We start from the raw sequence: 24,809 nt of genomic DNA, 5'->3' as shown, positions 1-24,809 counted from the left end.
GGGGACGTCACTTCCGCCGGGAGCGTGGTCGCTGCGCGCAGGCGCGCGGGGCGGCCCCGAAGCGGGTTCTGCCCCTGGAAGCTCTGGAGGGAGGCGGCTGCGGCGCAGGGCCGGCGGTGCGTTTCCACGTGCTCTCCGCGGCCGGTTGAAATCGTTGGCGGGCTCGGGCTGAGAGGTGAGGGGCGGAGGCCCAGAGGTCCGGCCCAGGAGGCTGGGGCTCAGACGGTGAGCAGGGGAGGGGGCGGCGTGGCTGATGCCCGCGTTTCCGCCATGAGAGCCCCTCCTTGGGCTTACCCTCGGAAGGAGGAGGCAGTCCATTCAGATCTCGTTCGTACTCTGGAGTCGGGGATGGGGTCCTGGACTGAGGAAGACCGATTCTTCTCGGTTCTAAAACAGAAAGGTCCTCTGCCCCTGGGCAAACCAAGACGATGGGCCACACGGGACTGGGCTTCTGCGTTGTTGCAGGTCGGGGACGGGGCTGTTATCTTCCCTGAGCCCTCTGGGGAGCTCTGTCCCTAAGGAGGAGGCCTTAGGGCATAGCGGTTGAGAGCACCGTCTTGGGGTCGCTGTAACTGCCTGGGAGTCCGGGTCTGCTGCTAACTGGATATGTGACCTTCTGCAGGTTACCTAATCGTTTGGTGCCTCCGTTTCTTGGTCTGTCAAAAGGGTGTATTAGAGAACCAAACTTACTACTGTCGCAAGGATCCCATGAGCACAAACATATTAACCACCTATGACAGGGCTTGGCACATGGTAGGTGACCAGTTAATGCCAGGATTTTCTGCAGCATCTACCTCTGGGGAGACAGGGGAATGAGGTGGGGTGTACTTGCAAGGCTGACTTTCCTGCAGAGGGCTCACTTGGGACTTGTACCGGCACCCCCCCCCCCAGTCCCCCAGTGCCTAGCATGGTGCCTGACACGTGGTAGGCTTCCGTAGATGTTACCACAGCAGTGGAGGGGTGCTGGCGATGTGTGTGGGGAGGTAAGGGACATGGTTCCACTTCCCCCAGCCTCAGTTTGCTCATCTGTTAAGTGGAGATAGGTGTACTTGCCTCCTAGAGTGAATCATGGAGACGCTCATCAGCCCACGTTCAGGGGTCTAGGCAAGATGGTAGTGTGTGCTCCCCTAGCCTTCCTTTGCATCATACCCTTGGTTTTTTGGAATTCTAGAAGGGGCTCCCGGCCCCTTGTTCCACAGATTGGAGGACTTGAAGTTCAGAGGGGACAGTGACTTGTTTGAAGTCACAGGGCTCACGGGGAACTGTGCTGTGGTTGCCCCCAGGTGGGCTGTGCCCAGTGGTGATGGGGTTTAGGTCTGTGAGAGAATGCTTTAAGAATAGTGAATGTCGTTTTTGTAAAAATAATATAAAAATGTAGAGGGAGGAAGGTTGAAAAAAGGACTCCAAATCCCACTTCCAGAACTAAATGTGAGGTCATTGTATCAGGGAACAGGGTGGTAGACTAGGCACCCATGGGGTGGGGAGCCAGAGGAGATGAGCGAACTTACGAAGATAGATGGGTGGGTTGAGGGTCATGTTTAAAGAGATGTGGGTTTAGGAGGGGACTGGGTGTAATAGCATCGGTGGGCAAATCAGTAGGTCACAGCAAATACCCAAATTACCATTGGGTAAGGACGAATCTTTCCTATCTTATTTTTCACACAATGCTCCAAGATAGATATTAGACCCATTTTATAGATGAACAGAATCTAGGAAGTTAGGAAACCTTGAGGTCACTTTTCAGTGAGTTCATTTTTCTGAACGAGCTCAGGCTCCAGTTCAACTCTCTGGCCCTGACTCTACTGAACGTTCAACAGAACGTGGCCACCATCCTGATAAGGGAGCTGAGGTGCCCCAAGTGCCTCACAAGTCCGCGTGCCCTTGTTGTCACTGCCTGCTACCCCTCCGGTCCGCATCCGTTTCCAGCACCTGACATCCTCAGCTGTGACCCCAGTGGTAACCTTGCCCAATGTGTGAGGATCTGGGAGTCCTTATGGTGCAGAATGGAAGGTCATTTGTGGAGCCTTTGATTTTTTTCTTTCTTTTTGGATGAGGGTCTCAAGGTCCCATGTGCCCAGTAACAGCCAAGCAAATGGCCAAAGACGCTGACAAGTCCGACAGGCCGGGCAGAAGCTTTGGGCTTGTCTCGGGCTACCTCTGCCGCTTCCCGTGTCTCTGGCCTGATCACTTAGCCTCTCTGAGCCTCAGTTTTCGGTCACAGATGTTGGGGTGGTGGTATGATCAGACCTGTTCTGGAGGTGTTGGGTACAGTTGTGGCTGTAAATGTGAAATGATCGTATTCTGTAATTTGTCATCTTTCTCTTGGGCTCTGGCATGTGCTGAGAGCTCAGTAAATTGACCAGAGAGAGGAACAGACAGCCAGAAGCACACCCAGGGCCTGGCCCCCTTGGGGAAGGCACCCAGGTATACGTGCATGCTGACGCATGCTTGGCATTGACCACAGGTCTGCTGAAATGAATTACAGTGACTTACCTGGGGTGAGAACCTGAGCACGCTCGCAACCAGTCCGGGAACACTGCCTTCTCTTTGTGTGTCCACATTTCTAGAAGGAAGAGCACCGAGAATCTCTGTACTGGGACCTGGCCTTGGGCACAGCGTGCAGGAGAGCCAGACAGGGAAAAAGGGACTCTTATTTAGGTCCGGACCCCATGAAGCAAGCCATCTCTTCACACTTGGGGCTAAACATTGAAGTACATAATAACTGAGCCCTGCAGATAAGGTGTCCTAAACGTCTTAACGCAGCTTGTCCGGCTTTCCAAATTTCCAAAGTATAAATGTTACAAATTTACCAAAAACGCCATTTGAAAGTTGACTTAAACTTCTTTCACATTTATTTAGTTTTGTGAAGTTTGAAAGTAATTTTTTGTCTTCCGCGGTGATTGCTGTCTTCAGTTAGAGGGCCGGAATTTTCAGAAGGCCTCTTTTTGTAAGTTCGTGGCACTTAACTGCTGCTGAGATTGTTAAGCGCAGGCAGACTTGGGACACCCTGGCTGCCATGCAGGTAGGATGGTTTGGAAATTGCTGTTCTTTGCAGCCCCCCCCCCCCCTGCCCACCCCGTATGGACCCACCCAAGTGTTTACTACGGCACACAGGAAAGGTGTTCAGATGTGAAGCATCGTCAAGGTGATCCTTGGCTAGCTCTGGGGTGTCCTCAGGGCTCTACATAAGGGAGGGGTAAGCTCCTTACAAACCTTATCTCATTAACAAGCGGGTGACCACACGGGCCCCATTGCAGATCCGGTGTAAAAATGCAGCGATGGTTCTAGAAATCCTGAGGCGCTGAGAGACTGGGTTCTATTCTGCTCTTTTTTAAAACTAACAAATTTTAAAATGTGGACCTTTTCCACCAAAGACCAAATGAAAACGGTTGACGGGGTAATTTTCCAACGGACACGTGAGCAAATTCTAATCCTCTCCTGAATTGATGTTTACACCGTGTGTGGCTAATCCCCAGAGGGATGACACGTTTTGTACAGATATTCCTGGCGTCTCTTTGGTCAACATCACTGGCTTCTTTCAGTGGATATCTTTTGTTTCCAGCTGTCCTTCCCAGGCCTTTAATTCCTGACCTTCAGACTGAGTCTCCCAGTTGGATCTCAAAGCTGGTCGAAACCTTCTCTCGTCCCCTCTTCCCCCCGGATCGAGAAACAGAACAGACCTCTTCGCTCAAAGTCGGAAAGGTCTAGGCCACAGGTTTAGTTTGAGGTGGTAGTTTTTCATAGTTGGATCTCATAATGAAAGTATTTTTAAAATTTTCGGCAGATAATTTGGTTTAACAGAGCTGCTTGTTCGTTGCGGATACAATGGCCGCCCGTTTCTTGGTGACTAACTAAGGATTCACTCTTGTTCTTACACAAAGGTGCCCCCGCAGACTGTTGAGTAATCTGTTGGTTCTGGTTCTAGCCTTTGTTCTCCCTTGGGAGGCAGGGCGGCCCATCACTTGCCCGGCATTGTTTGAGCAGAGCCATCTGCTGCGTGCAGAATGCCGGGCTTGGAGGGAGCTGGCTGGTGGTTCACGTGACGTCAGCTCCCCAGGACTGGTGACTGGTTGACGGATGAGAAGATGGTCATGGTCGCTGCACGTCCCAGAACCACCACCACGTTTCCTCTGGACTCAGTGCTAGGCTGTGGCTGACCACGTGCCCTCCCTTGCCAAGCTACACTGATGGCAAGCTGAGGAGGGGGACGCGGAGTGGGGACCTGTGTGTGTATGTAGCGTATCAGGCAAGGCTGATGTCCGACGGTGCCCACGGGGCAAGAGGCTTCCACGAGAGACGGCTGGGCCTTCGTAAACCCCGGGTGCAGCCAGGATGTACATTTCCATTCAAGGCCGGATGGAATGGAATTACCCTGCACCTTCCTTATGTGTGACCTCTCTGGCAGTGACCCAGAACATGGGAGTGGAGGGGAGAGAGTGATTATGTGCATGGGAATTCTCTGGGAATGCAAACCGCTCATCTGTGCTTAAGGATTTCTGTATGAGTCAAAGCGCACTGGTTTACTTGACCCTTACTTTCGCCTTTATAAGGAGGAGGAAGGTGCTGGGTCAAATAGTTGTCAGTATTTTTGCCGTGCAACTTACTTATAACGTAAAATGACAACACTCTAAAATTCTAGTGATTAAAAAATTATGTAGCCGTGGAAAGTTACTGTGACTCCTATAACACTTTCAGATGAATTTGTGTTTTGTCAAGCACAATAGCCTCTCCATGAAATCTATAAATGGTAGTTATGTATTTGCACAGACATACTAAATCTTGGGGCAGTGCTTGGGACACGTGGGTGTGTGAACGCCCTCCGTTAATTCAGTGCCTAGCAGCTGGGACCCCTTGACATATAAGAAGGTTCTATAAGAACATATTCCATAAGAAGGTTCCCCTTCTTCTCCTCCTCCTTCTCCTCCTCCCCCTCCTCCTTCTCCTTCTCCTCCACCTCCTCCTCCCCCTCCTCCCCCTCCCCCTCCTCCTCCTCCTCCCCCTCCTCCTCCCCCTCCTCCCCCTCCTCCTCCCCCTCCTCCTCCCCCTCCTCCTCCTCCTCCTTCTCCTTCTCCTCCTCCTTCTCCTCTTCCTCCTCCTCCTCCTTCTTCTCCTTCTCCTCCTCCTTCTTCTCCTTCTCCTCCTCCTCCTCCTCCTCCTCCTCTTTCTCCTTCTCCTTCTTCTTCTTTTTAATCTTTACTTCTTTATTTTTGAGAGAGACAGCACAAATGAGGGGGGGGGCAGAGAGAGAGAAGGAAACACAGAATCCAAAGGAGGCTCCAGGTTCTGAGCTGTCAGTGCAGACCCCAGTGCAGGGCTCAAACCCATGAACTGTGACGTCATGAAAGGAGTCAAAGTCGGATGCTTAACCAACTGAGGCACCCAGGCACCCCTGTGGTTCCACTTGTTTATTGATCCAACAAGAAGTCACGTGAAAGAGCCCCCTCCCTCCCCTACTCCCTGTCCACTAAGACTGAGGGGCACATCCTCATATTTTAACATCTGGATACATAGTAATGCCTATATGAATGTTTCCTGTGCTCTCAGAAATTTTTAGACCCCCTTCTCCATTTTCTAAACCTTCCTGAATTCCCTCCTATGTTTTTGTTGTGTTTGGTGATCTGGAATAATTTCCAGTTCACGCCTAACAGCACAGGGATGGAGGGCAAGCCAGCTTAACATTATTAGGAACGGTAAGACATTTTAAGATGTTTTGCTTAATGCCCCCAAAACTCTTCCTCCCTGGAGCCAGCCTTCCAAATTTAAATCCTCATCCGTTACTGTGTGACCTTAGGCAAGTTACTTCATCTTTCTGTGTTTCCATACCCGGTGTAAACTGTACACAATAATAGGCCTTCCCTCCCGGGGTTGCTATGAGGAGTAAATAAATTACTATGTGTACAGCTCTCAGAACCGGCCTGGCACACAGTGAGGTAACTGGGCTTAACAGGTCACTGTTAATTACGACTTGACTTAGAGTTGTATGTGGATTGCTCATCAACTTAGATTCTGTTCTTTGTAGCTTATTTTCACGTGAAACTATGGTTGAAAAGTGAGCGGTAGGATTGTTTATTGGGAATAAATGCTTCAGATTACAATGATAATTATTTTTCCTTTCTTTTCATGTTCTCTTCGGACAGGGTTCTAAACCTAACTTGGATCGAGAATACTTAACCATTTAGCTAAAAATGGTATTTTTTACGTGCAATGCATGTGGCGAATCTGTGAAGAAAGTGCAAGTGGAAAAGCACGTGGCCGTTTGCCGAAACTGTGAGTGCCTGTCTTGTATTGACTGCGGTAAAGATTTCTGGTAAGTTCTACCTAATTCATGTAGATCGTAGTAAAGACCCAGACCAGTCTGGGAAGCCCTGGGCCCCATGAGGCCTTAAAAAAAAAAAAAAAAAAATGGAGGCACATTTGAGCAAAGAAATTAAGAAAACAATTAAAAGTGCTCTGCAGCCTATTTGCTCTCCAAGGACAATCTGAAGAGAAGACAGAGGGAGGGGTGAGGGTGTGGGGAGCATGTGGTCCGTCGGTGGCACTCAGCGTTACCAGACCCTGAGAGGTGACCACCCAGAGTAAGGCTACAGGGGCATGGTGGGCTGGCCACATCGAAGGGCTGGATCAATGAACCAGAAACTGGTGGGGGGCAGGGAGGAGAGATGGGGTCCCCCCGCACAAGCTCGCAGGTGATGGTAGGAGTGAGCCCCTGGCCCCCGGGTGCGTCTGGTACTTCGCTGAGGGCTCTCTGGACAGGGGAGGACTTCGGGGGTGGGGGCAGGCCAGATTTTCACTTGCTTCTCTCCTCTTTGGGGTGGGTCATGGGTCATTGTTTGCAGGTGGCTCCCCTCAGTCCTCGGTTGCCTCCTCTCCGCTTCCCAGGGTTTAGGTGCAAAGGTGGCTTTTGGTGCCTCTGCCTCAGTGTCCTGTGTGGTATTTGGATTGATATTTACTAACAGTCCATTTTAATTTCATTCTCGAGCAGTGATTTTTTTTCAAAAATATTTTTTTTTTGAAAACTGTTAAAGTCTTTGTTCATACCTAATCCTAGGGGGAAGCCTGACCTATAACACGGGGGAAAATCGGTTTTTTCTCACTGAGAGACTTTGCCCCCAGACTGGTCCCAAACATTTCCCCGAGGGTCCCGTGGGGCTTCCAAGTGATTGTAAGAGACAGAATCAAGTTTCTTTGTGTTCTGAGACTTGGCAGTCTAGAACTTTTTAGTGACAAGATAGCACCATTTTACTTCAGCTTTTAACTTCTTGTACAACTAATTACTGATTGCCTACTGTATAACCAGGAAATCATATACAGACTTTGTTATTTAAACTAAAGCCACCCTATTGCAGAGAATTATTTTCATTACTTGTATTCTGCATATGTTCACTTAACGAGGAAAAAAAGAAGTACTGCCTGTCAATTTGGTTTAAGATGTTTGTATCTAAAACCGGGTGGAAGGTTTGGCTGTGGGCTCTACGTGGAACAGTTGGAAGACGGACAGTGCGCCTGCCCTGCCTGCCCTGCCCGGAGGTTGTAAACAGTGAAACCACACGGAGGGCAGAGGGTAGGAGCAGCACGTGAGCAGGAGCCTCCGCTTGGAGAGTCGGTCTGACTGTGGAACTTTGTATCGCTTTGAAGGGGGGACGACTACAAAAACCACGTGAGGTGCATCAGTGAAGAACAGAAGTATGGTGGCAAAGGTTATGAAGGTAAAACCCACAAAGGCGACATTAAGCAGCAGGCATGGATCCAGGTAAGGTCTTTCTAGTTCGTCAGGTGGCTGCTTCTGACCTCTTCCACTTTCTTTGGAAGCCTGAGAATAAATGCACCCTATGTGCAGACAAGACGCACAAACGTCGCGTCTTAGGACAGACGGAGGCGGAGCTACTGGGCCTTGACAAAGAGTTCTTTATTTCTCTGTGAATACGGCTGCAGTGCGTTTGGTCTTTAATGCGTACATTCTGCAGGTTTCTTGCAAAAATGTTTTAGAATTCTCACTTTCCCTTGGCTACGAAACGGAACAGAAGCTTTCTAATCTTCATCTGCTTCCAGTGATCGTGCGGCTTTTTATCACTCAAACCGTGTTTTGCTCCGTCACGTCTGCCAGTCGTCAGAATTGGGCAAAACAAAGTTGTTTTCATGAAGAAAAGGAATTTTCTACTTGAAGAAAATGGAAACATGCACAGTAAAAATGGCAAGAGCAGGAAAGTCCCTAATTCACCGAGAGGTATAGCTTCCAGGATGTTATTCCCCAGTCACAGAATAGTTAGGAGAAAGGATTCAGAACGGAAGGTAGGAGAAAGAGGAGACAAATGCCATCTTTGTGGAAATTCTCTACCCTCCTGGAAACTGGATACGCAGTAGTTGACTCCCTTCGGTGATAGTTTAAATGTGAGTTTTCTGGTGTTCACTAGCTTACCGAGTTAGCAGACTCCCGGGAGGGGAAGTCTTCCCGTTCACAAAGGACCAGTGACTGAGTCAGCCCAGTGCAGATACAGAAGCTGGTAAAACTGCTTATTTTAAGTAAGATAGATGGGCTGGTGACCGTCAGCCTCACTTTGGGGCTCATACTGTACCTTAATCCTCCCCAGAAAGAGGTGACATTCTAGGTCCTGAGCTTGAGGTACCTGGGTGTAGGAGTTCCGTCAGGCTTGCATGAAACCCTCTAAAGCAGGGCCAGCAAACGCCAGACAGCCCGAAGCAGCCACGCCCATTTGTTTCCATATGGTCTGTTGGTGCTGGGGGCTGCAGGGGCATCGTTGAGTAGGTAGGACAGGAACTGGACGGTCTGCAAAGCCTAAAATCTTTACTGCCTGGCTCTTTTCAGAAAAGGTTTGCTGACCCCTGCTGTACGCGGTCAGGCTTCTGTGGCCGCACCACCGTATTATGGGTCGAGTTCTCTTTCAGGTGCTGTCCGGGTCCACTGGTCCGCTAGCCGTCTGATTCCTCCCGGAACCCCTAGTTGACAGCGTAAACAGATGGGGAGGACTAAATGTGGTGCGCTGGCTGTTCTCCCATAGGGAAAAATCCTCATAGGGATATTCCTTACATCCCTAAAGCCTTCAGTTTTAAAGACAAATTTTGGAATCCTGTCAGTGTTCCAAAACTGAGCATCCTTCTAGATGTCTCTGTGCTTACACACAGGGAGTGGATAGACGGGTCGGGGAAAAGATCGCCCACTTGCTTGGGTCATGGCGTTTGCCTCTAAATTTTGTCACCAGCGCCCTGTTCTGACCCACATGCCACTCGGGCGGGTGCCCAGCCAGCTTCACTTCTTCCTTGTTCACGTTTGCGTCATGGTCTTAATTTGTTTTCTGCCTGGGTGCCGAGAGAAGCTTTGTCCTGTCCTCATCTCAGTATCCTGTATCCATTTCTTCAGGTCTGTGTATATATAGCTTTAATTCTTTCCTAATGCAGGGACACCGTCCTGCGCTCTGTGTTTCATTCTCTTGGCTCATCGAGGACCGTTTTTCTTGTGTACGGTCACTTCCTTAACTTTAATAATTATCTTTTTCCTCTGCCTTCAATGATATTGCCATAAGCATCTTCTCAAGGTCGCTAATTTAGGTCTCATCCCTGTTCTGTTCCTGCTACTTCAGACCTTATTTATTAGATCTTCATGTCTTGGTCCTCAAGTAATTTCCTGGTCTGGATAATATCCATTTTCGTCGGATTCTTTTGATCTCTTGTGTATATTTTTTTCCAAGATTTTAGAAAATTGTGGTAAGTGGTAAGTTAAGCACGACATAGTTTACCATTTTGACCATTTTTAAGTACACAGTTGAGGACATTCACACTGTTGTGCAACCGTCACCACCATCCATCGCCAGAACTTGTTCACCTTCCCAGACTGAAACTCCATCCCCGTTAAACACGGACTCCTCATGTGCCCTCCGCCCCCAGCCCCTGGAACCTGCCATTCCGCTTTCTGCCTCTATGAATTTGACTGCTCTAGGGACTTCATATACGCAAGATCATGTAGTGTTTGTCCTTCTGTGACTGGCTTATTTCGCTGAGCACAATGTCCTCCAGGTTCGTCAGTGTTGTTGCAGGTGTCAGAATGTCCTCCCCGTTTAAGGTCGCGCAACATGCCGTTGTGTGGACGGACCACATTGTGTTTATGCGTCCATATGTTGGCTGACACTTCGGTTGCTTCAGCCTTTGGCTGTTGTGAATAGTGCCGCTGTGAACACGGATGTACACGTATCTGTTGGAGTCCCTGCCCTCAGTTGTCTTGGGCCGTGCGCCCAGAAGTGGAATTGCTGGGTTTTTTAATTCTTTGAGGAACCGCTCTCCTGTTTTCCATATGGCTGCACCATTTTACGCTCCCGCTAGCAGCACACAAGGTTCCGGTTCCTTCTCATACTCCCCAACACTTTGCGGTTTTTTTGATAATAGGCGTCCAAGGGGGTATGACAGGGTGGTTTTGATTTGCATTTCCCTAGTGATAATGATGATAAGTATCTTTTCGTGTGTTATTGGCCATGTGTACATCTTCTTTGGAGAAATGTCTATTCCCAGCCCTTTCCCCATTTTTTAATTTTTTTTTTTAACGTTTGTTTTTGAGAGAGAGAGAGGGAGCGTGAGCGGGGCAGGGGCAGAGAGCAAGGGAGACAGAGGATCTGAAGTGGGCTCTGCTGACAGCAGAGAGCTCACCACAGGGCTCGAACTCATGAAACACAGATTATGACCTGAGCTGAAGTTGGATGCTTAACTGACAGAGTCACCCAGCACCCCAAGGTTGTTTGTTTCTCACTGTTGAGATGTAGGAGTTCTTTAAATATTCAGGATATCAATGCCTCATCAGATAAACGATTTGCAAATATTTTCTCCTGTTCTATGAATTGCCTCTTCACTGTTGACAGTGTCTTTGATGTACAAAATTTTTAAAATTTTTATATAGTCCTGCTTTTTTGCTGTTGCTGTTTGTGCTTTTGGTGTCATGTGCAAGAACAAGAAGTCATTGCTAAATCCACTGTCATGACACTTTCCCCCTCTGTTTTCTTCTAAGGATTTTCTGCTTTTAGCTCTTAAGGTTGGGTCTTTGATCCATTTTGAGTTAATATTTATGTGTAGTGTTAGGTAAGAGTTCAACTTCATTCTCTTCCATGTGGATATCCGTTTGCCCCAGCACCATTTGTTGAAAAGACTGTTCTTACCCCATGGAATGGTCTTGCCACCCTTTTTGAAAACCATTTGCCCATATAGGCGAGGTCTGTTTCTGGGCTCGCCACTGCATGGGCTGACATGCCCATCTTTATGCCAGTGCCATGCTTTTTTTTTTATTACTCTAGCTTTGAAATCAGAAAGAATGAGACCTCCAACTTTGTTCTTTTTCATGATTGTTGTAGCCATTTGGTGTCCCCTCAGATTCTATGTGAATTTTAGGATGGAGTTTTCTATTTATACAAACGAACAAACAAACCCAAATGTCAATTGGATCTTCATAGGGATTGCATTTAAATCTGTACCAGTCACTTTGGTTAGTATTACCCTCTTAATATTAAGTCTTCCAATCTACAGTCACGGGATGTCTTTCTGTTTATTTGTGTCTTCTTTCATTTCTTTCAATGTTTTATAGTTTTCAGTGTACAAGTCTTTCAGCCCCTTAACGATTAAGTTTTTTAAGGATTTTATTGTTTTTGATGCTATTGTAAATGGAATTGTTTTCTCAGTTTCCTTCTCAGCTTGTTGGCGTATGACATCTAGACCTGAATTTTCAAGTGTGGATTTTGAATCCTATGGTGGCTGAATTTGTTGGTCCTCATGGGATCTTTAGTGGAATCTTCAGTGTGTTCTACATGTCAGATGAAATCATCTGTGAACAGAGATGGTTTTCCTTCTTCCTTTCTAACTTGGATGCCTTTATTTCTTTTTCTTGCCTAATTGCTCTGGCTAGCACTTCCGGCACTATGGTGAACGCGTAAGCATAGACATGAATACAAAATCTGGCCTTGGACTGCAAAACCTCTAGCCGTCGAAGGACACTTAACCTGGCTTTCGTGAAACTCTTGTGCCCGTTGTTTATTACTTGTTTTATCTCCCTTTTTATAGAAAATTAATGAATTAATAAAAAGACCCAACGTGAGCCCCAAAGTGAGGGAACTTTTAGAGCAAATTAGTGGTTTTGACAACGTTCCCAGGAAAAAGGCGAAATTTCAGGTATGGATGGGATATGCCTTCCCTGGATGGAGGGGACACGTGGCCCAGTGACTGAGCCTGCGGGCACCTGTCAGAACGGGACAAGTCAGGTTTTTTTGTGTGTCTGTTCCTTACAGAACTGGATGAAGAACAGTTTAAAAGTTCATAATGAGTCCATTCTGGAGCAGGTGTGGAGTATCTTTTCTGAAGCTTCTGGCAACGTAAGTCAGATCTAATTTCAGATTTGTAGTGTGGCAAAAATGATTGGTAATAATGAAATGGGAATGTCTTATTTTTGGAGGTCAAGACAGCCTTCTTTTTCAGAGAGCCTCTTTGTGCCTTCATTTATGGGAAAGAATAAACTGAATGCACTGCAGAGAAGATTTCCTTATTGTGCAGAGAAAGGTATTTAATCCCAATGTTTGATAATGGTACCGGCTAACGTGAAATGGCTTGCTTAGAAATCAGGCAGTGGGATGTACTGGAAGGAGGAACTTGGGGCGTCTGACAGACCTGGTTTGAATCCCTGCTGTGCTGTTGGCCAAACGTTTGATCTTGGGCACTTTATTTAACCTCTCTGAGCCTCCGTTTCCCAGTCTTAAAAGCAAAGAAGACTTAAAGAAGTCCAATTCACGCACCGATTTGGGACTTAGTGACTGATCTCGTGCTGGGCCCTGAACAAACACCGTAAAACAGCTCAGGCAGTGACACAGCCAGGAAGAAAAATAAACCGTGAGGACATAGGGAGTGACTAGGGGTTCCTTTAGGCGAGGGGTTCACAGAATGCCCCATACGCGCATTAAAGCAGCCGAGGCTCTGGAAGCATCCCTCCCCGTGCCCGGGCTTAGTGGGCATCCGATGCGCGTCTGTCTCCTTCCTTCTGTGGAGTGGGAATCCCTCTGGCGTAATCATCCGCCGCCTGTCAGGTTCCATCTGAGGGACCCCTCGGTGTGGAGCACATGCAGAGTCTTGGTCTGATACCGTGTGGCCTCCTTATAGGTGACGTCGTTAATTAAAAACATTTCCCCATTAATTCACCTGCACCTTGCTCCTGTTTGGAGCCTATACCCCATCTGTAGACTGAAATCAGTAGCATTTTTCAAAAACAACAATGGGGTTTTCCCTTTTTGTTTTGTTTTTTTTTCCCAAGTAGGCTGCACACCCGTCGTGGGGCTTGAACCCACGACCCCGAGACCAAAGAGTTGTGTGCTCCACCAACTGAGCCAGCCAGGTGCCCCCGACAGTGGGGTTTTCTGACCATCTTTTATTCTATTCGCCGTGCCAGGAGTTGACTGACTTATAGAGAGAACAGTTGGGCAGCAAATTGGAATAAACGGTGAAACTGTCCTGTCGTGGCTCTTCCAGAACAGACAGATTGGGCCTTTGGAATCTCATAACCAGTCATGTATGTGCCACCTTTGCTCAGGGGCCCCGCCGATCTTCTCTGTGGTCTTCTAGTACGTGTGCTGCCGGAGCACGCCCTGTCACCAGTCGTTTGATTAGCGTTTAGGTGGTACTGTTTTTTTTAAGGATTATTTTAAGGATTATTTCCGTTATTTTAAGTAAGAATCAAAGATTTGGGATTACTTCGTTCACTGCAGAGTTTTTTTTTTAAAAAGTTGTTTCTGATTTCCCTTTTGAAGCTGTGAACATATTAAGTCAATGAAGAATCAGTACGCAGCCCGTGGCCAACTGAGCTCTGTAAAACACGGCTTATTTTTGTTTTGCCTTTGCCCTGTGACCTTCACGGCACAACCCAGTGTGAGTGGCGCAGACGGCTCTGTGGCCCCGTCCGTTCACACCTCTGGTGTTCATCCCTCCCGTTACTGTGTGCTGGGCATCCAGCCGGAGGCCCTGAATCCTCTGCTCCTGGGGGGGGAGGGGGATTTCCTGTGCCCCAGGACAGTGTGCCTGGTCCCCGCGCACACAGCTGTAATGAGGCCAAAGTCCTGCCCTCACAGAGCTGTGTTCCAGTGCAGGACAGATGATGGCATATGCAGGTCCCGGCCCTGATGGCAGGACAGGGCGCGGAAGCCCTAGGAGAAACGGTAGGCGAGAGGAGGGGCTCTGTTAGGAAAGAGGGTCGGTGCAGGTGTCTCTGAGGAGAGCCTGGAACGAAGCAGAATATGGGGAATGAGTTTGTCTGCCCATCACCGAGGAGCTGCCAGATGGGGTGCGTGTGTCCCTCTCCCTGGGTGCGGAGGGGAGGCCCCAGCTAGAGACTTGGTCTGAACGGGGCAGAAGGCGGGTTGAGGTGTGTGGCTCTCAGTGGTCATAACAGTGCCTTCCCATAAGCTAGGAAGGAAATTGTAGGCTAGGAGTCCGGCGACGTGGGCTGCTTCTTCCTCCTGACTTTGTTTCTGAGCCCACTGCCTGCCTTTGTGCCATGCGCCTGGCCTGGCTGGTGTCTCTGACCTGCTGGGGAAACGCAGACGCTGTGCTCTCAGCCCGGAGTTGAGCACTGAGTGAGGCGTGACCTTTGTAGAGCGTCTGTACTTGAGCGAAAGCCAGTCCCTGTTTTGGCTCAGTTTGGGGGACAGTAGCTCCCTCCTTGAGACCTACTCTCCCAGATGAAGGAGCCTGGAGGTGACTGGTCTGTCACCTGGCTGGTAACTAACGGAGATGGGTCTTGGGCGCTGACATCCAGTGGTTCCCGCCGCACCCGAAGCAGCCCCATCCAGACGCGTTAGGACTCACCAGAAGCTCAGGACATTGCTGGGGTCATCCTTGAGAAGGGGCTGACATAGAGACCAGCACAGATTCAGGGTCAGGGAGTGCAGCCGGCAGTGGCACTCGTTTTGCTGGGGTCGTTGTTCTCAGTCGGATCTGTGCACTGGCTTGAAGAAGGTAGAGTGCGGCTTGTGGTTCCCTGGCTTTCTGTGGCTCCCTGTGCCCCATGCTTCCCACTCTGCGGGTCCACACTCCATCCAGGTGTCCCACATCCCTTCCTCAAGGGCAGTTCCTCTGTTCTCAGTGAGTAGATTGTGCTGGTCCAGTGCTCCAGAGTTTACAGAACCTTTCCTGGAAGTGGCTTATTTAAGCATCCTCGGTCTACTCGTCCTTACTCAGCACCGTGAGCTGCTAAGCACATGACATAACTTTCCATTTTATTCGCCCATGAACCATATGACTTTCATTCCACTACCTTTCATTTTATCAGTGAGGAAGTTGGTTCGGAGCAGATAAATAACTTGCCCTGAGTCACCCGGCTCGGAATTAACAGAGCTGGTGCTCGAACCCAGGTCTGCAGATGCATAAATCCAGTGGTTTCCGCCACACCAATGTGCTCATCTTCTATCAGAAAGGTGGAGAGTGAGCCAAAATTAAAGGTCTAGCTTAAGTGACATAAGGATTCTTCACTTTCCCAGTGGAAGGAAAATGTCTATTAAATGCAGGGTGGGGTGTGGGCTCGGGGGGAAGGTTTTTTTCCCATTTGATATGTTTACTGCTACGTTTTAGCTCTTGGTGGGGGAGGCGGTCACAGTAAAATGGTAAGTAGTAGACATTTTTCTTGGAACAGTTTGCTCAGTAGATACCTGCTAATGACGTGCACGAATGTCTGGAATGAGTATTTATGTGTCTCTCGGTTTTGCTTAATAATAAGGAACCGGTCAGTAAGGGGCAGGACCGACAGCCACTCAAGCAAGGGGCCAACCCGCCCGGCGTAGAACTTTCCACAAAGGTTGCAGCTTCCCACACCAGTGACACCCCAGAAAAGCAAGCAGAGGTGAAGAAGAATAAAAGAGAAAGGAAGGAAGAAAGGCAGAAGAATAGAAAAAAAGAGAAGAAAGAACTAAAATTAGAAGGCCACCAGGAGAATTCAAGGGGTCAGAAGCCTAAGAAGCGCAAAACAGGGCAAGAGCAAGAGGCCGATCAGGAGGCTGGAGGGGAGGCCCCGGGCTCTGCAGGGAAGAAGAGCCAGAGCAAGGGGGGCAAGGCCAAGGGGGCGGTGGACGGAGCCAGAGACGCCAAGGAGGAGCCGACGCAGCCGCCGCCCGGGAAGAGAAAGAAGCGCGCGGACGGTACGTGGCTGGCGTTTGCTCCGGGCCCTGGTACAAGGGTCGGGAAGCAGTGAATTTGCGTCAGACCTCGCGTTTGGAACAAGCAAGGCAAAGAGCGTAAGCTTTGGGATCGGGCCGACCCGGGCTCAGGTGACGGCAGCCGTCCACTCGCCGTGTGCGCACCTGACCCCGAGGTGGAGGAGCCCGCGGTGCTGGGTGCCCGGGGAGCGGGTCCTCCTGGCGGATGCACCGGGCCTGGCCGTGCGTGGCGTTCATTAAATGGCAGCCGCTGTCATAAATGCAAAATCTTGTCCTCGTGTTTACTCTTCCTACTTTCCTAGATGAAGCAGATACCGAGAAGAAAAAGAGGAAGCTCTCAGGACATTCTGAGGGTGGAGAACCGGAAAACCATGGGGCTCCTGCAAAAGGTATCGCCGCCATCCTTTGGAGAGGTCTGCCCTTGAGGGTGTGGGGGGAGGAGGCGACCCGGGGCCTTCAGGCGGATCATCCCCCCCCCCCCCGGAGGCACGGGGAGGGCTGGACGCAGATCCAGACACGGCGTGGCTCCAGAGGGGAGAAAGGAGCTGTGTGAGCCACTCCGCAGCGTCTGTCTAGCTCTAAGGGGAAGATGGTCTGGACTGGAAACCCATTCTCTTTGGAACTGCAGATAAACCCAGCACGGCTTTCTGAGACCTTGTTCCCTTTCCCTGCTTCCCTCCCCCCTGCCCCTCATTACTCTCCCAGAAGTACCCGCCACACTTAGCTGCCCCGCCCCCCACCTCCTCTTGTTCCCGGGGTCTCTGTCTCCCTGTCTCCCAGTGTGTCCCTGTCAGAATCCAATTCCTGGCCTTTAAAGGTCCCCTCAAACGCTGCCTCCTCCACAGAGCCGCCCCCACTTCCTCCGGCCTGAAGCATTCCCTGGGGCCCTGCTGATGCACAGCAGACTCGAGGACTCACCCGGGAGGGGAGGCTTTACTAATGGGGGTTCAGTAACTGCCTGAGCTGGGTTACACCTCTTTGCCTGGATCCCCCCCACTCCCAAATTGGGCTGCATGAGGCCTTTTTTTTTTTTTTTTTAGTTTAATTTGTTTGTTTTGAGAGGATAGTAGATTCCCATGCAGTTGTAAGGAATTATAATAGAGACCTATGGATCCACGCGCCCTTTGCCCAGCTTCCTGCTAGGGCCACAGCGGGCACAACTATCCTGTCTCCACAGGGTGCTGACACTGACCCAGTCAGGAGACCGACGTTTCCGTCACCACTGGGAGCCCTCTGTGGGCCCTTTTATAGCCATGCCCTTACCCGCCACCCCACCTGCCCCCAACAATCACTAATCGGTTCACCGTTTCTGTGCTTCTGTAGTTTCAGAACGTTACCTAAATGGCATCATCTAGTATGTGAATTCTTGAGATTACCACTTTTCCCTCAGCATTATTCTCTGGAGATGCATCCAGGTGGCTGCATGTGTTGGTAATCCCGTCCCTCTGCTGTTTAGTAGCCCATGGCGTGGACGTACCCCCGTTCGTCTGACCACTCCTCTCTTGAAGGCCCAGCCTCCACTTGCTATAAACAAGCTGCTGTCAGCATTTACGTACAGGTTTTCATGTGAACGCACATCACTTTGTGGAAGAAATGTCCAGGAGTGCAGTTGCCGTGTGGTGTGGTGACCGTGTGTTTGGTTTTTAAAGAAACCGCCAACTTTTTCTAGAGTGGCCGTACCATTTTATAATCGCCCCGGCGGTGTGTGCCTCACCCAGTTTTCCCACATGTCGGCCAGGGTCTGGTGGTGGTACTTTGTTGTTGTTGTTGTTTTTGTTAGCTATCCTGATAGGCGTGTGGTAATAGCTCGGGTGATTTTAATTTGTTTATCCCTAATGATGTTGAGTATCTTTTCATGTATTATTCGCCATCTGTAGATCTCTTGATATTGAAACGTCTGTTCACGTCTTTTGCTTATTTTCAAATTGGATTTTCTTTTTTACTGTTAACTTTTGAGAGTTCTTTATGTATTCTATTCTAAATACTAATCTTTTGTGGGATGTGGGGTTTGCAAGGTTTTTTTTCCCCTTCAGTCTATAGCTTTTTTATCCTCTTGACAATCTTTTATAGAACAGATTTTTTTCATTTTGATTTAGTTTAATTTGTCCATTTTCCCTTTAATAGGTCATGCTTTTGGTGCCAAATCTGGGAACTCTTTGCTTAACCCTAGATCCCCAAGAGTTTTTTTCCTGTGTTTTTTTTCTAAATGTTTTACAGTTTAACATTTTGCTCTTGATCTTAAGCCCGTGATCCATTTTGAGTTGATTTTTATGTAACGAATGAGACTTAGTACAAGGTTCATTTTTTTGCCCATCAGTGTGCTATTATTCCGGCACCGTTTGCTGAGAAGGCCCTCACTGAATCACTTTTGTACCTTCGTCAGAAATCAGTTGTGCGTATTTGTGTAGTTCTGGGTTCTTGATTCTGCTTCGTCTGCCTGTATGTGTGCCCCCTACCAACACAGTCTCGATCGCTTTAACTCTATCTGAAGTCTTGAAACTGGGCAGGCTTTGTTCTTTGTCAGAATTAAGTTTTAGAATAATCTTGTTGAGATCTACAAAAACTCGTCCTGTGATTATATAGAATATGTGTGATTTTGTAGATTTCCTTGGGATTTTCTGCAGAGGTAATCACGTCATCTTCAAACAGGGGCAGTTTTATTTCTTCCTCTCGGATCCATAGCACTGCTCTTCCCTTGCCTTGTCTTCCTGCATTGGCAAGAATTTCCATCACAGTGTTGAGTAAAAGTGGTGAGAGCAGACAGCCTTGCTCTGTGCCTGATCGAAAGAAACATTACATCTTGCACTTTAAGTCACGTTAATTGTAGGTTTTTGCTGGATGTTCTTTATCTAAAGTTGAAGGAGTTCCCCTGTATCCCTATTTTTCTAAGAGTTTTTATCATGAATGTGTTGAGTTTTGTCACACACGTTTTCTACATTGATTGATGTTACTGTTTTTTTCATTAGCAATTAATGTGAATTGCACTGATTGATTTTTAAATATCGAACCAGCCTTTCATCCCCAGAATAAACCCACTTTCTTGTGGTGTATAATTTTCTTATGTGTTACCTAACTGCTAGATTCTACTTATTAATATTTTGGTAGGTATATTGATGTCTGTATGCATGAGGGATACTGGTCTGTAGTTTTCTTAATGCTCTTTTTTTTTTTTCCTTTTGGTTTTCTCTTGCTCAGACTGTGTAATTTCAATTGTTTTATCTTCCAGTTGACTGATTCTTTCCTCTCCCCTCTCCGTTCTGTCCGTCCACTGAGCTTTTCAGTTCAGCTACCGTATTTTTCAGTGCTAAAATTTCCTTTTGGTTCTTTGTCTTTTTTTTTTGGCTGAGTGTTTCTACTCTTGTTCCGAGTGTACACATAATTGCTTACTGAAGTACTTTTATTTTGGAATGATGAATGGTTTTCAGTTGGCACCTGGACATTTTCACAGGTTAGAAGATTCTGGGTCTTATTTCAACTTCTTTTAACTGGCTTTTCCTCATGTGACTTGTCAGGGGAAGCGGGGGCAAGACCTCACTACAGCAGGTGGGGGGAAGACCAGGCTGCCCACCCGACCTCCGCTGGTACCGGAAGGAGGCACTCCTTGCTAGTGCAGGCGGGGTGGGAGTTCTGGCTCCCCCCGTGGTCACCACTGAGCGCGGCCACGGCCTTGTTACCAGCCGGCATGGATGAAAGTCCCGATTTCGTACTCGGCCTTCTTTGACGCCTTCCCTCATCACAGCCTTGAGGGTGGGAGCCACGAACTTCTTCTGAGGTGTTTAGCTGGAGGAGAGTGGGGACTGTGGAGGAGTTGTGTCTCGGTGGGCTGTTCCTTTCTTGGCCTTTCGCTGAGGAGGATCACGCTCTTGTTGGGGCTTTCTTTGTTGGCTTTCCAGGTTGCCAGCTTCTTGAGCTCCAAATCTGGGCTCTCTGGAGCAAAAAGAAAACACAGGGAGCTCACTACCAGGTCACTCCTTAAGTCTCGAGGCCCCTGCCCGGTCTGCCTTCTTGCCCTCTTTCAGAGTCGTCTTGCGTTTGTCTGACTAGACTTCCGGGGGTTTGGCTGTTCTCAGCAGACAGAACAGGCAAAAGTACACCTGCTGCATCTTTCCGGAAACAAGTCCCCTAGATGAGCCTTGAGCCTGCAAGATAGCCGGTGTCACAGCCCGTGTCTGTGGCTGTCCTCTGCCGTCCGAGGCTGAGCTGCCTTTGTTCCTCTGTCTTGCTCACCATGCTTGGCCAGCCCCGTGATCTTGGCGGACCCTCAGGGACACTTGTGAGTTCATCGGATACAGCCGTGCCTTTTTACAGGCACCTGTAAAGTTGATGGTACTTGGGATGCCTACTTGACCCGCTCACTCGGAGAGCGAGTCCTGAAGGGGAGTCAGGCTTGTAGGCCACTGCGAGCGGACAGGTCCAGCACCTGCTACGCGGTACGGTCAGGGTCATTAGTTCATTTCCCGGATAGCAAATAGATGTCGCCCACATGGCTGCTTTATCCCTCTGGCAGTACACTGAAACAAAACGTTTTACGTATTACTCTTCATATTGTAGGTAAATTCAACTGGAAGGGAACTATTAAAGCAGTTCTGAAACAGGCCCCGGACAACGAAGTAGCAATCAAAAAGCTAAGGAAAAAGGTATGGCGCACAGACGCAGGTGCAGAAGCTGGGGACAGCCACTTCTTTATTTCAGGATGTACAGTTCTTGGTTTTCCTAATCTAAAACACTACAGATGTGGATCTCAGTGATTTTCCAGCGGCTCAGTAGCCCCTCGGGACTGGCGGGGGGCGGGAATTGGACCCCATCCCATCGCACTTCCTTAGCCTGAACGGTGCCTGTGTTAAATTTGGGAATTATTATTCTTTTTTTTAATTTTTTTTTTTTAATGCTTATTTTTATTTTTGAGAGAGAGAGAGACAGAGCGTGAACGGGGGAGGGTCAGAGAGAGAGGGAGACACAGAACCCGAAACAGGCTCCAGGCTCTGAGCTGTCAGCACAGAGCCTGACGTGGGACTCGAACTCATGGACCGCGAGATCATGAGCTGAGCCGAAGTCGGCCGCTCAACCGACAGCCACCCAGGCGCCCCTGGGGATTACTGTTCTTGATGTCTTGCCGTCGTTCGCTTATTCCAGAGCAGTGGTTCCTCTGTGTTTGCTTTTAACTCTGTGTCGACGTGTGACAGGCTGCACGTGCGGGTGCTGCGCAAACAGCTGCGCGAACCCACGAGCAGGACACACCCGTGTCACCGGCACCTGCGTTTCTTTTCTGTTTTACTGTTGGCCTAGTTCTGGGTTAAAGGAAGAACTCTGAGGTACATTTTCAGGACACATCACCCACTTGATGATTGTTTCTCCCCGTGAAGGTTTTAGCTCAGTATTACACGGTGACAGAAGAACACCACAGATCGGAAGAGGAGCTCCTGACCATCTTTAACAAGAAGATCAGCAAGAACCCCACCTTCAAGTTAGTAAAGGACAAAGTCAAGCTTTTGAAATGAACGTTTTTCTACTTAAAAATTGAATCCATTCTGTTGATTTTTTTCACTGCTGTTTCTAAAACATGTAATGAGTTACAACAACTCCAATATTGCTTTTTCAAAGCTGTATTTTTAAGTTACAGAAAAAGTCTATTTTTGGTAGAACTTTTATGAGAAAATAAAATATATTCTTATCCAAAATTCAAAATCTGTGGTGGTGAAAATTATTGTACTTTAAAAAATACTCTTGGGGCGCCTGGGTGGCTCAGTTGGTTGAGCGTCCAACTCTTGACTTGGGCTCAGGTCACAATCCCAGGGTTGTGGGTTCGAGCCCCGCTTTGAGCTCCGTGCCGACAGCAGGGAGCCTACTTGGGATTCTCTCTCTCTCCCTCTCTCTCTGCCCCTCCTGCACTTTCTTTCTCGCAAAGCAAAGAAACTTTACAAAAAAAGCAGAAGCAGCAGAGCAGAAATTAACCTCCATGTCTGGTTCTATCCAGTTACACATGCTTAAAAAAACAAATGCTTTTATGTGGAAATCTTTTAAAAATGTGACAAGCCAAAAATAATTACTACTAAACTAAAAAGTATTTAATTGCAGCGCTTCTCTACATTTTTGATTAGAGGTTTTTGTGTGTTTATTGTGTTGTTAAAACATGTAAGTTAACAGTATCTCGTCCAGAAATGATCACAACGACAGTCTTCAGCATTTGGCCTGTCTGCACCGTGGCCCTGTCCCTCTTCAGCCCGAGACAGACTGGGAGCATGGCCTGTGACCACATGCAGGGAAATCACTCACTTGACCTGGAACCCATCACTTAGCTGTGTCGCTGTCCCAGGGCTCCGAGTGGATCGCGATGCTTTCAGAGATGGTATTCTGAGGCCCAGTGTGCTGTGCTGGAGGAGAGCTGTGTTGTGCCTCTTGCTGATATTCGAGTAGGCTTTACCCACAAGTCCCTTAAAAGCTGGCGAGCGTGGTACCTTTAGCCAGGGTTACATTTGTCGTTAATCCCTCCTACTGCAGGAGAGAGCAAGGATGGAACGTGGAACAGTCTCACAAGGCTTAGGAGGGGAGGATAAACAGGAAGAGGGGCCAAAAAAGGCAGACAGATGCTGTCTGAGCCTCTGAGTCCCCGGATGAGCGAGAGGAGTCTGCTTGTCTCCTGGACTCGCTTGGCCCTTTGATAGTTAACCTCTCTGGACTTCACTTTCTCCATCTAGACAGTGAGGATGCTGAAGGTTCCTCTTGGGCTGTGAATGAATGAACTCATTTATGTAAAGTACACAGCACCTTGCCTGAAGCCAGCAGATACACTCCTGTTGGGGTTATTGGTAACAATTTTTGAGCCATGAGAAGCTTTAGATGTTCTGGAGAGCACAGGGGAAAGTGGGAAAGTGAGGCATGACCTAGGCCACATTCTCAAGGACAGAGCAGAGCCCAGCCTTGACTCCTGAGGGCAGTCCAGGACACTTCCTGCTCCTGTCCTCCCCGTGCGCAGTGGGGGGCGCAGCGCGAACCTACTCCCCAGAGTCCCACGTTGAAGTGCAAACTCCACAGTATTTCAAGGTCTGTGCTGATGTTTATTTTCCGTCAGTTTTACCAGGATGCATTTAAGGCAAACTTGGACAAACGTGACAAAATGAACTAAAACCCATGCCGTGGGAGGGTCCTCATTTCTGTTACCTTTGTCAGCTGTTACCCAAGGTTCTCCGGTTAGATCTGGCTGGCAGCACAGGGCAGTGATGGGGCTGGCTGCTGTTCCGGAAGGCTAGCAAGGTGCCCGTGCACCAGGGCCGGAGGAGGTGACCTCAGTTCCCTCGAGCTCCACGAGGACGAAGCCAGCCGTTCCGATTCTGATGGTCCGTGTCACGGAGAGAGGTCTTTATTGCAGACCGTGCAGCTGGCGGTGGGAAGGGCTCCCCAAATGCGCAGCAGTTGTGCCCATGGGTCTGGCTACAAACACAGTCCGCAGACCATTCCCGAGGTCCCTGCGCAGGGACCACCCTTTGGTTTGGGCAGCTGCCTGCCTGACCTGGGCTCACACGATATTGGAGCCCCAGGGACTTTAGAAACGGATCTAAGGATATTTGTGTCTGGCTCTACCCCTTCACTGTGTCCAAGTCGAGTGTTACGTTTGCATTCTACCAGATTCTTGCCTGTGTCCACACGGGTCTGCCGGGTCGGGCCCTCGGGTATCCCCAAACCTGCCAGGGATGCATTTTGGCACACTGTGGTTTTCGAATCTGACGCCTGCCTTCCTGGCCTGCCTGGCGTTGGTCGGCTGTGTGCACAGCCGTTTCCCGTGATGCTGCTTACCAGCAGGATTTGGGAGAAGATGGGCTGTGTCTTCTAAGATGCGTGACCGTCCTGGGCTGGGCCCTCCTTAACGTCAGGCACTCTAGGCATCTTGCGGTCAGGCGAGGAACGTGGGCTGACGCAGCAGCCAGAGAATAAAGAAAGCAGCCGCTGAGGGCAGAGGGGCATTTGCGTGGAGAACGTTTAAAAACAGCCAAACCACTCCGGTTTCTCCGCACTGGCTTTGCTTCAGGCGAGCACGGGTGGCTTGCTGTCGTGGTGCAGGAAGGTGACCCCTCTGAGGAAAGGGGCTTCCAGGGACCCCATTCCTAGTTCTCTGTTTAGACCCGCCTCACAGGGTGCTTCTGAGAACACGCTGCTAAAAGTCAAGGTTAATAGCCTTTTTACGGGCCCGCAGACTTTCACGGATATCTTTGAGAAGCTCTCATCTTTCTAAACATATCGTTTCTCTTTCAAAGTTAAAATTTGAGCTGCCCAGGTCCCACTGAAACAATTTACTTGGAGAATCTCACTAGCCTGTAATTACCTGTCTTGCTCCAAAACAGATCTCTAGGAATTGGCGGGGGTGGGGGTGGGGGGGAGGAAGCAGTCTTGGATACAGATTGTTGGTTTTTGGATAGCACTTTTGCAGCTGAATGAGGGAGGTGTTCAGAGATCAGAGGTTTTATCCAATTCCTTTCCATCAGGGAAAGCTATGGAGAGTGCATCTCCCTTCTTTACTCCACCGCTGAAAACTGATCCTCCTGGCTGGTGGTTTTCTTTTTTGTCCAGACCAAGCTGGACTCCAGCACTAAGTAGGCAACTGTACGTTGTTGACTTGTGCTTGGATACAAAACCGTG

The 24,809-nt window shown here is 48.9% G+C and overlaps 1 protein-coding gene across 3 annotated transcripts; it reads left to right on the top strand.

Moving 5' to 3' along the window:
* Nucleotides 1-60: 60 nt before the first annotated feature.
* LYAR (Ly1 antibody reactive) lies at nucleotides 61-21,863 on the top strand. Of its 3 annotated transcripts, none has more exons than XM_030314210.1 (9): nucleotides 61-175; nucleotides 6,138-6,307; nucleotides 7,636-7,750; nucleotides 12,052-12,159; nucleotides 12,276-12,359; nucleotides 15,743-16,160; nucleotides 16,481-16,567; nucleotides 20,730-20,815; nucleotides 21,542-21,863. In XM_030314210.1, the coding sequence occupies exons 2-9, from the start codon at nucleotides 6,186-6,188 to the stop codon at nucleotides 21,674-21,676; spliced, it is 1,155 nt and encodes a 384-aa protein (XP_030170070.1). In that variant the 5' UTR covers nucleotides 61-175; nucleotides 6,138-6,185; the 3' UTR covers nucleotides 21,677-21,863. The 3 variants fall into 3 exon arrangements, with proteins under 3 accessions (XP_030170070.1, XP_030170071.1, XP_030170072.1); XM_030314211.1 differs by having other exon boundaries at nucleotides 61-225; XM_030314212.1 differs by lacking the exon at nucleotides 61-175 and adding an exon at nucleotides 5,354-5,690.
* Nucleotides 21,864-24,809: the final 2,946 nt, after the last annotated feature.

This window comes from Lynx canadensis, chromosome B1 (assembly GCF_007474595.2).
Source record: "Lynx canadensis isolate LIC74 chromosome B1, mLynCan4.pri.v2, whole genome shotgun sequence".
Lineage (NCBI taxonomy): Eukaryota > Metazoa > Chordata > Mammalia > Carnivora > Felidae > Lynx > Lynx canadensis.
The sequence above is the reverse complement of the archived record's forward strand: the minus strand, read 5'-3'. Positions and strand labels throughout refer to the sequence as shown.

What these genes read in the sequence shown, in the direction of transcription:
- LYAR (XM_030314210.1), top strand. Translation starts at nt 6,186, where the DNA reads ATGGTATTTTTTACGTGCAATGCATGTGGCGAATCTGTGAAGAAAGTG. An exon ending in GGAAAAAGGCGAAATTTCAG is followed by an intron (nt 12,160 to 12,275) that starts GTATGGATGGGA and finishes TGTTCCTTACAG; the next exon opens with AACTGGATGAAGAACAGTTT. An exon ending in TCAAAAAGCTAAGGAAAAAG is followed by an intron (nt 20,816 to 21,541) that starts GTATGGCGCACA and finishes CTCCCCGTGAAG; the next exon opens with GTTTTAGCTCAGTATTACAC.